The sequence below is a fragment of the Typopeltis vanoorti genome, chromosome 19 (assembly GCF_054136105.1).
Source record: "Typopeltis vanoorti isolate ZY-2024b chromosome 19, IOZ_Tvanoo_1.0, whole genome shotgun sequence".
Taxonomy (NCBI): domain Eukaryota; kingdom Metazoa; phylum Arthropoda; class Arachnida; order Uropygi; family Thelyphonidae; genus Typopeltis; species Typopeltis vanoorti.
The window spans coordinates 98134473-98146217 of record NC_143567.1 but is presented as its reverse complement, the minus strand read 5'-3'; the positions used below and the strand labels follow the sequence as shown (position 1 = coordinate 98146217).

Genomic DNA, 11745 nt, shown 5'->3' with positions numbered 1-11745 from the left:
TGTTATATTTAAATACATAATATAAATATAAAATATTTATGTATTTATTTATTAAATAGATAAATAACGTATTTTTACCTCATTCTGCCATGAGTCTTCTTTTAATTCTATGAAAGTATAATAATAATAATAAATATTTGTTTGCGTTTATATCATGCTTACATTATTAGGTTTCTTTTTACGTGCGTTCATCAGTTTGAAATACCAGTGTTTGGAAGGAAGTTTAGGAAAGCGATCCTCATCATTGCAGCCTTTTCCTTCCAGCTGCGTTATATTACACCATTAACAGTTATTCATATTTCTGCTACACAAGACATGTTTCCATTGTATGCTTGTTGAGTGAGGGTGTATGCGCTATTTCGAGTGAATGTTCAATTAGAGTGTGACGTTCGAATTTTTTGTAAGCGGAGGAAAGATGGCTTCATCTTGTTGGTCTTATTCCAAATTAGTATTTCGCATTTTGAGACCGGTCGTAGATTGTTGCAGTTTCCAGCAGTATTCCTCACCTTTTAAGAAGGTATGAATTAATGTCATATACGTTTTAATTTAACAACTGATGAATTGCGTTAGATATTCGGGCTAAAAACAAGCAGTGATTATTTTACTCTAATGTGATAATTGTTTTGTTATGAGCAAAACAATTATCACATTAGAATATGCACCCAACACAAACAAAATCGGATCTCTAACCAATTAAGTCTAAGAAATACTTGTGTGGGAAGTAATAGTTAAGTGGTAATAAGTAATTTAATAGCAAGTAATAAATAAATTGATTCGTTCTAGTGGTCGTCGTGTAATAGTAAAAGAAATACTGAAAGATGTTGACAAGAAATATTTTAATAGAAATACAACAGACATTGATTTTGTTGGGGAGGAGCAAGCAAAGATCCTTTATTGTATTTGTTTCAGCAGATCATGATCAAAGTTTTATGCCTTTTTATTAGTGTTCCCACTCAACTGGCAGAAGGATGGAGAATGAAAGAAAGAGTGAATGGGAAAAACATAAAAGTGCCAGAAACTGGGGAAAAAGAAAAGAGAGAGAGAGAGAGATAGTATTGTGTGGGGATTTGATGATGAGAGGTATACTTAATGATGAAAGCATGTGTTTCCAGGTGTGAAGCTTTAGGTTTGCAGAAGAAAGAAGTGAACAAATTATTATTTTGGCAGGTACAAATAATTTGAAAGATGAGAAATATACGAGAGAAGATATGAAAGAGTTGTTACAAGAAGCAAAAATGAAGAGTAAGAAAGGATTGTGAGTCAGCTTCCTTGGTATGATAGGCTGGAGTTGAGAAGGACCATGATTGCAAATGAGAAGATTGTGCAGGAGTAGCTGTGCAGTTTATAGATGTGTGGAGTGAATCTAATGGATATAATGACCTGTATATATCCGACGGACTGCACTTAAATGGTTTTGGAGTTAGGTGCTTGGAGAAAGTGTTGTTCAGTAAGCATATGGAATATTACCTACCCATCCTCAGGTTTCAAATGGAGATGGGCAGGCAATGACATTATGTAAGGGTAACTGTGAGCCCAAGCAGATGTTGAAATGCATGTATGCAAATGCCTGAAGTATCAAAAATAAAGGAGAGGAGTTTTTAGCATTGGTCAGCTCAACTTGTCCAAAAATTATTGCCATCAGCGAGACCTGGTTGCCAAAGAATGATGCAGTTACAGAAATAAAATGTTGTATCTTTGGATATTGCATCTTCATAGAAGATAGAAGAAATAGGGCAGGAGGAGGAGTATTATTATTAATGATAGCTAAAGAACTTTAACCAACAAAAATAGAAGTTAAGGAAGATTGTAGGTCTGATGGAAATGATTCATTTGAGATCATATCGGGTGAGAGCCAACAGGACAAAATATATTGTTGGTTGCTTTTATAGACCAGGGGATTTCGAAGAAAATGTGGATGACATGCATCAGCAGATTAGCACAATGAGTGCAGGCTGCACAATTATCATGGGAGACTTCAACTATGATGATACAGATTGGAAGGAAGAAAGGGCACATGGCAAAATGGAAATGGAATTTATACAATTACTAAGGGATAATTACCTGAAGCACGTGATGGTAGGGACCAGGGATTGGAAAGTGTTGGATCTGGTAATAGCATCAGAAGAGCTATCTATAACTGCAGCAGCAACTCTACCTCCGATTGGAGAAAGTGACCATGCAGTCTTGTCCTGGGAAGTTACTCAACATGTGGAAATTAAAGTCAAGAAAGGGTTTTTATGCAGAGCTACAAAGCTGGTGATTATGATAAACTTAGGAAGCAACTTGTAGCAGTGCCATAGTATAAGAAACTACATGGAATGAATGTCATTAGTGTATGGGAAGTGGTCAAGAATTGTTTGAGTGAGGCAGTATCAGAATGCATATCCAGGGTCAAGAGGTTAAACTGAGTAGGGATTAAGTGGAAGACTTGCAATATAGGAGCTGCAAAAAAAAAAGAAAAGAAAGAAAGCATTGTGGATTTTGGAAGGAATATAAATAGCAGGGTGCAGTGGCGCACCCAGAGGGGGGGGACAAGGGACCTGGGCACCCCCAAAGAAAAGGAAAAAATGCTAGAAAATTTTCCAAAAATCTTTTCCTAATTAAAATTCATTTTTTTTATTTGTTGTGTCGTGTCTTCTATTGCTATACTACTTATGAATTAGCGATCGCTGCAGATGCTCAGTCATAGGTCGTATGCGATGCGTAGTGTGTATTCGCAAATTGTCTACTCAACTGGTGCCCCCCCTCCCCCCAAAGGTTAAATCCTGAGCGCTCGGCCCCCTCAAAGATTAAATCCTGAGTGCGCTACTGGCAGGGTGATCAGCATGTTCATGAGCAGTATAAAGCACAAGCAAGAAGGGTAACTAGTATGGTAAGAAAGCCTAAATCAGATTTCAAGAGAAAATTAGTTAGACAGGCCAAACTAAATTCAGAAGAGCTTTTCTCACTGTAGCAAGTAATAGAAAGAATGATTATGGAAAGATAACTTGATGCAGTGCTGATGGTAGGAAAGTAAGTGAAGCAGAAGAAATAGTTCAGTTATTAAGAGATCACTTTGCAAGGGTATAATATCATCCAGGTGATGAATTGGATGATATACTGGATGTTGTGAGCATTGAGATAGATCAACTTGAGGTACTCATAATATCAGTGGGCCTGGAGGTATGTCTGCCCATGTGCTAAAGAATGTGCAAGTTAATTAGCACTGCCTCTGACAAATTTGTTTAATCAAAATCTTAGCTCGGATAAGGTTCCAAGGGAGGAGTGGAAAGAGGGTAAGATAGTTCCATTAAGTAAAGGTGACTCCAAGACAGAAGCAAATTAGATCAATTAATATCTCTGGAGTGTTGGTTAAAGTATTGAAAAAGTTGGTTAAAAGTAAAATTGAAGAATAGGTGGATAGAAATATGATACTTTATAGGAAGCAGAATGGCTTTTTAAAAGATAGGTCCTGTCTCAGTAATTTATTCACATTTTATATATGATACTGCTGGAATTTGAAGGCATTTGACAGAATACCACAATGAAAACTGTTACGTAAGTTGGAGCAAATGGGAACGAATATGAGTCTGGTGGCATGGATGGAGGCAAGATGGGTTGCTGATAGACATCCTCATAGGATTATGTATGGTGGAGTGGAATCAAGACAAATGATGGTTACTAGCAGAGTGCCCCAGGGCTCTGTACTAGAAGATATGAAGGGATTATTCAGTTTGCCAATGATGCAAAACTAGGGAGGGCAATAGTTGATAAAGGTGATGTAGATATCTACAAGATGATTTAAATAAATTGGCAGTGTGGGCAAAGGACAGTGGTTGTCAATTCACTGTTGTAAAATGCGAGGTAATGCACTTCAAGATGAAAAAGATTACACACTTCATATCATATTGATGATACTATATGATACTTTATATATAAATTGATGAGGCTAAGGATCTGGGGGTGATGGTGGATAGAGATTTGAAATTCAGAGGACATATTACAAGAGTTTGGCAAAAGAGCTTAGGATTACTTGAATGCTGAGGAGCACATTGAAGTAAAGCTAGGGAGATTATTATCCCTCTTTATAAGGCTATGATTCGGTCACATGTTGACTACTGTTCACAGATTTGGTCATCTGTGTTTCTTGGGGATCAGGAAGTTTTGGAGAAGATTCAAAGACGAGTGACCAAGCTATTGACAAGTCTGTGGAATGTTCCCTATAAGGATAGATTGAGGGTGTGTGGGTTGCAGAGTTTGGCTGACAGGCAGATGAGAGGGGGATATGATAGAAACTCATAAGTTACTAAAGGGATACTGTAAGATTGATACAGAAGAAATTTTTCATTACATGGGGAGTAGGGGTAAACAAGGAGTCACACTTCGAAGCTGTTTAAGAATGTGGTTAGTAAGGGAGTGCTGACTAGGTTCTTTTCTTGGAGTGTGGTGATTGAGCACAATGGATTGCCAGAGGTAGTTAAGTGCCCCAACAGTAACTAGGTTTAAGATGTATGATAGATATTGTGTTAATGGATAGTGGGTCTCTCATGAATAGTCTGACTCCTTGGAGTGGCCATGTAAATAATATTTTCTGTTATCTCACTGACTGAATTCACCATTTATGATAACTAAGAAAAAGTGATGTGGTATTGGCAAATTTTTATATCGTCTTTCTTGTTTTTCAGCAGGAAAGAAAATTTTAATTTCAATAGCAACGTTTATGCTACATGCCGTTTTTCCTCCTTTATAATTATTCTTATTATCTTTGCCAGCATACATGGTTTAACAGAAAGACATGGCAAATCCATTTCTCTTTTGTCTTTTTAAGTATGCAGAAATCATATGAATAATCTTTTCATATCCTCTTCATTCTAATAATATCACAGTATAAGCAATGCCTTTATGTCAATATTTCATTGCCTGTAAGGAAGGAATTATTATTATTATTATTATTGTTCCGGGAAACTCCAAGGAGTCGACAGACTCATTGAGGGAGGCCCTAACATCATGTCTGGAACAACTATTCAACATTCACACAGTATCTATCATATCTTGCCTTGAACTCATTCACGGTCGTGGTACCCACAACAGACTCTGGAAGCTTATTCCACTCATTCACCACTCTCCAAGTAAAAAACCTAGCTCTAACACCCTAGTCAACCACGCTCTTGCCCAGCTTCCATGCATGGCCCCTAGTCCTCCCACCACCAGCCATATTTTCAAAAATATCTTCTGGATCAATCTTATAAAAACCCTTCAGTAATTTGAATGTCTCAATCATATTACCCCTCCTTCGCCTATCGTCCAATTTCTGCAACCCACAAATCCTCAACCTATTCTCATAAGGTTCATTCCACAGACCTGCTATCATCTTGGTCACTCGTCTCTGGACCCTCTCCACTTCCTCCCCATCACGAAGAAACCCTGGTGCCCATAACTGGGCACAGAAGTCCAGATGGGGTCTTATCAAGGCTCGATACAGAGGAACAACAACTTGTTTGTCTCTGCATGTTCAAGTATTTTTCATAAGCCAAGTGATTTGGTGAGCTGTTTTAGTTACTTTTGCAATGTGCCCCCTAAACTTCAACTCCCTATCCACTAGCACTCACAAATCCCTGGCCTCATCAATCTCCTGGAGTACGGTTCCACCTATGCGATATACTGCTGCTATTCTTTTCACCCCAAAGTGCATAACCTTACACTTTGCCACATTAAACTGGCATCCATTTTTCCTAGCCCAGTCCTCCAAACTATCCAAATCATCCTGTAAAATTTTGACATCCTGTGCACTCACAATTGCTCTACCCAACTTTGCATCATCAGCAAACAAGTGAACACTTCCTTTCAAATCCTTTCCAATATCATTGATGAACAAATTGAAAAGCAGTGGTCCAAGAACAGAGCCCTGCGGCACTCCACTAGTCACAAGACGTCTTTTTGACTCCGCTCCTGAATAAACCACTCTCTGGTATCTCTCCTTCCACCACCCTCCTATCCATCTTACCAACCCTATATCTATCCCCATCTGCTCCAGTTTACTGATTAGGGTTCCATGTGGTATCCTGTCAAAGGCCTTGGCAAGGTCCAGTAGTATCACTGTAAACCCATTACCCCTATCCAGTTCAGCTGTCACTGTGTTATAAAATGTGAGCAAGTTACTGAGGCATGATCTACCCTTCACAAAACCATGTTGTCCCCTATACAGTATCCCATTTTCATCTATCCAATCCTGTATTCTTTTCTTGACTAATTTCTCTAAGACCTTGACAATGATTCCTGATATGCTAATCGGTCGGTAATTTACAACAGCGGTCTTGGAACCACCTTTATGCAGTGGAACTATTTTCCCCTCCTTCCACCCGAGACTCAAATTAAACAAAATGGTCAAGAGTACTGACAATTCATTAGCTGCTTCTCGTACTACACGAGCTGGTACCATCCAACCCCATAGATGTATTGACATTGAGGTCATGCAATAGACTACTCACCTCCACTTCATTCACAATTCCCATATAATCTACTGGTTTATTCGTTTCTGCAATGTCGCCACCTGGATGATATATTCTTGCAAAGTGCTCACTCAGCAACTCAGCTATCTCAACTGATTCAGTTACCTCCCTATCATCGGCATTCTTTAAAATCATTCTGCCATGTACATTTTTCCTTTTACTTGCTACATATCTAAAAAACTGTTTAGGATTCTCTTTAGCCCGCATGGCCAATGTTCTTTCGTAACCCTATTTTGCTTTTCTTACCACACTTGTCACCCTTCTGGCCTGTGCTTTATACCGTTCATGTGCCTGCCGGTCACCTTTCTCCTTAAATTCCCTCCATAGTTGTTTCTTTTTTTGCAGCTCAAGCTTAATGGTGTTATTCATCCATTTAACCCCTACTTGATTTATTATTCGGACTCTAGGTATACAGTCAGCCATTGCTTCATGCAAGCACTTCTTAACCACCTCCCATGCACTATCAACTTCTAGTCCTTGCAGTTGTACATGCCATGGCACTGAGCCAATCAAACTCCTAAGCTTGTCATACTTTCCAGCCCGATAATTCCACATGTACCCTGTCTTAATTGAAAATTCTACACCTTTAGCCACCTCCCAAGTCAAGACCCTATGATCACTCTCACCGATTGGTGGCAATGTGGTCATATTTGTTACAGCCAAATCCTCAGATGTAATTACTAGGTCAAGCACTCTCTGACCCCTAGTATTTTCCATTACATGCTGTCGCAGATAGTTATCCTTTAATAACCGCATAAAATCCAATTCCTTCCTCCCGTGTGTCCTCTCCTCACTCCAATCAATGCGACCATAGTTGAAATCTCCCATAATAATCACCCTCCTTCCACTCATTTCTTCTATTTGCTTGTGCATACTGTCACCACCATCTTTTCCATCACCTGGTCTATAGCAGCACCCAATTGTATATTTAGTTCTGCTAGCCACAATCTCACACCAAATGGCCTCAAATGTGCTCTTTTCTCTATCCTGCAATTCAACTTCTATTCTCCTTGGCTGTAGCTCATCAGCTATCATCAACAATACTCCTCCCCCATTTTATTCTCTCTGTCATTCCTGAACACACTATACCCATCACATTCAATCCCACTAGCTATATCATCTACAGTCAGCCATGTTTCACTAATACCAATAACCTGTGGTCTGGAAGTGCCAACCATGGCCAAAAACTCTTCCTTCTTGTTCCTAATACTCCTAGTATTAGTGTACATGAATTTAAGACCCCCATTAGCCCCAACCCTACCTTGATGCCTTATATTAACTATCCCACTCTGGTTTGTTGTCCTTATTTGCTCTAGCATATTATATTCATTCTTACATTCAACTGCCTCCCTAAGGACTGTATATCTACTCCCCCCCCCCCTTAACGAATCTAGTTTCCCTGAATTTGCACATCCACTACATTCAGCAACACTTTCTCAAGTCTTCTTACACCATAACCATTCAAATGCAAGCCATCCATCTTATATAGATCCTTTCGCCCATCAAACTCACTCCACACGTCCACAGAATGCACCATCAAATCGCACATCTTCTATGCCATTTCTTCCCTGATGTTATCTTCACTTTCACATCAGCTTCTCTTTTTAATCCTACCACTTTCATCTTTTGTTCCTAATTTTCATTTTACCATTTATTATACAACTTATTACATACGTTCACTTGTCTTTATCTTTTGCTGCTTTGGCTACACATCAAGATTGTACAATGTGAAATGTAAAATACTTCCATAAAAGCTTTTAATCTGATTGTAGCCCTTTTTTTTTTTTTTTTTTTCCTTAAGCATTCAGTATTATAAACAAACGTGCAGCATATAATAAATTTAATTTAATTCTTTATCCATCCAAGTGTAAGCAAACAAAGTTTGCGCCTGAAGTATCTTCCGGACTGAGGCAACTCGTGGTAAAGGTGTACTAAAGCTCTCATCACTTGTCTTAGTATCTCCCATAATACAAAGCACATCTCCTTGCGGACATGTATAATGCTATGCATTAAGGGAAGGGCCACTACCTAGACCAGTTTCGACTTTTATTGAGGTCTTGTCAGTGGGAGCCAGATGCAGAGGTGGTGATACTAAGTTGGAATACTAAGTTTTTCACTTGGTTAGACAATAAAGGTCAAAACCAGTCTAGGTAGTGGTCCTTCTCTTAATGCATAGCATTATACATGTCTGCAAGGAAATGTGCTTTGCATTATGGGAGATACTAAGACAAGTGATGAGTGCTTAGTCCACCTTTATCACGAGTTGCCTCAGTCCTGAAGGTACTTCAGAATCAAAATTTGTTTGCTTACACTTGGATAAAGCATTAAACTAAATTTATTATAGCTTAACCAACTGGGAAAAAACTTCTAAAAACTTGGAGCAGCATCTTTCATGTTGGGGAAATATCTAATTTTGCTGAACATACATGATCAGTGGGACAAATTTGCACATTATGGCATGGAGGTTGTGTAAACGTATGTTTGATTTTCTTATATGTACTAATATATCTTTATCTTTACTCTTCTATCTTTATTCTATTCCTAATTCTTTAATGCTTTACTCTAATGCGCTTTTTCTCTCTTAACCTTTCTCACTTGCTCTACTGCGTACTATGTTTTTCCACCTTCCGTATTTACTAGCCGTATGCTTAAGAACACTGAAAATTTATTTTCAGTGTTCTTAAGCGCCATCAGTTTATCCATATCGACATAAGACTGAATAAAACGTCAGGTAGATCTCTCTCTCTTACGAGTGAAATTCTGTAAACAAAGTTTATATTAACAGTCGTGGTTCGTAAGTAACTAAACTGCGCTTTTATTGCCTTAATTGTTTCCCACTCACAAGTCTGTTTTATTTTGGAACAGTGCAGTGTTGTAAAATAAAGGATCAGGCAGTACGCTTTCAACAAATAATTAAAACACATTTATTTACATTAATATGAAATATACATGTATCAAACGACAGGAAGATTGCTTTCTCTACCCATCTAAAAATCTTTAGCATAAAATTAGAACCCTTTCACTTCAACACTAAATAATCTCTTTAACTCAAACACTTATTTACTCTCTGCTTACAAATTCAACTTATTAAACTTCTAGTTTACTCGCAGAGGTTAGCTAACTCTCTGTTAAGTTATTTTTACAGATCTTATATCAACTTCTAACATGCAATTGACTCTCTTATGGACACTTCTAATTACTAATAAACTAACTCTTTACAGTCTGTATACAATATATCTCTTAGATTATAAGAGAAAATATACAAAACGATATATAAAACAAAACTTACAGAGGCTCTGTATCACACATTCAGTCAAGAGTCTTTTACTAAAGTCTTTATGGCTTTTCTTTCATCTCGAGTCTTAGGCTTCCCTGAGGAGTATCTTGCTTCAGCAGTATCACATCGAGATATTAGCTGGCTTATGGACTGCAATCTGCAGTACTCAAATAGCACATATAAAAAGTTTCAGCATACGGGCAAATTCTCCTCTGGATCCTTACTTTGGGAACCTCTACTTCTAACTGCCCCCACCAATGACTGTAATTGCTGCCAACTGGCTCTGGCTCTTTTCAGTAATAGCGCTTCGCCTTTGCTCTCTTGGCACTTGGATCTTGGCTCTCCTCTGTGTAACTGGGGCCTTGCTTTTCCTCGTTCTTTGCCGCCACTCTCTGATTCTGACTCTACATATAGTCTCAGCTCACTTCCGCTCTGGTTCCAACTGCCTCTAGTTCTGACCTCTTGACGTCTGGAAGCCCCTTATGCTCCGCTCAGTCCCCTTTTATTTTGCGATCTCAGGGCCTTGCACTAAGGGTAGTAACCCCGAAGAATTCAGCATGACTCTTTCATCCTCCTTTTAGTTTAACTCGCTATTTGTTCTCCTCCGTGCAATCTCTTGATTGTTTTTTCAATCTTTAGAGACAAGTTCCTGGGCACAGAAACTTGTCTCTAAAACTAATGGACCTCTTTGATGCTTTGCTTCTCCTTTTGGGCCGCGGAAACTTCTCTAAACCTAGCGCCACTCTTAGATACTATCTTTAAAGGTGTTAGCGCAGAGCTTGTAAGCAACTCTTATGTACAAAACTAGTTAACAACTTCTCCTGCGCTCTTACACACAACTATATACAAAGTTCCCCGATGGGAAAGCATTGCCTTTGTTTTTGACATTAAAACAGCAAATACATTCACTTCCCACAGGGTTAACTATATCAATATTTTGCAAAATATACATAGAAACAAACAAGGTTATTTACAGTTCTCATGGGACTTGACCTATGTAAAAAATCGATGTAAAGCACTTTGATATTTTTAAGCTACATCAAGTTTTTACAGTTGGTCATTCCCTGTCATCAGGTCAAGGGATTTATCTTGTTACATTGCATGTCCCATTCCGATTCTTTCATCTAATTAATAAATAATAATGAAACATACAACAAACAATAATAGCATCTGTCACTCCAATTAAAATAAACTTCTCTCACAAACAAATTTCAACAAAAACAACAAAACAAGCCAGAATCCATACGAAATTTAAAAAAAAAAAAAAAGACACTTTTACATTCAATTCACCAACATACATAAGTGACATAGAAAATGCCAAACTTAGAATCCTTTGTTTTTCACTTAATCTAGAATAAGGTTCCCTTGCCCCATTTTTAGTAACATTTATTTGCTGTACGAGTAAAGTAACTCTCGTTATATGTGGGGTTTGCATTCTTTAGAAGTGGCATGTATATTGAAAATGTGTGAAACGGAAGGCTCATAACATGGAATAATAGAGGTTGAGTTTCTAAATGAGCAAGATTCCAATCTTTCAAGATTTATTTTATCAAAAATGCACATATTATTCATGCATATTAAGGCTTAAGAGTAGTAAATAAAATATTCAGTATGCATTAAACAAAGAATGAAGTAGTTCTTTATTTTCAAGATTAATGTTTCGCAACCACGTCTTATTTAGTTGGGGCGCTGAAGTTGAAGGTTCATAGGTGGTTGAAGGATACTTTTCCAAGAATCTCTTAATGGAAATCTGACTTGCAATTTTCAACTTCTAATTGCAGACATCCTTTTAGCATGTAAGGATGTTTTCAATCTCCCTTTTCACTTTGGAATTTCTCATATAGTAAGACAGCAATGGCACTATATCAGCTTAAAAGCTTGAGACATGACCTTCGTTTTGAGAGTTTTCTCCATAGGATTTAACTCAGATTCTTCTGGCTATGGAATAGCACATCTGGTAGGAATCTGCGTTAAGTTCTG

The 11745-nt window shown here is 38.0% G+C and overlaps 1 protein-coding gene across 1 annotated transcript in view; it reads left to right on the top strand.

The window, feature by feature from the left end:
- Nucleotides 1-203: 203 nt before the first annotated feature.
- Nucleotides 204-11745, top strand: part of SCOT (Succinyl-CoA:3-ketoacid CoA transferase) — a 210706-nt gene continuing 199164 nt past the window's right edge. Inside the window, exon 1 of the mRNA XM_090408800.1 lies at nt 204-517. Within this exon, the coding sequence (XP_090264926.1) occupies nt 416-517 (102 nt within the window). The 5' untranslated portion in view covers nt 204-415. The remainder of the gene's footprint in view (nt 518-11745) is intronic.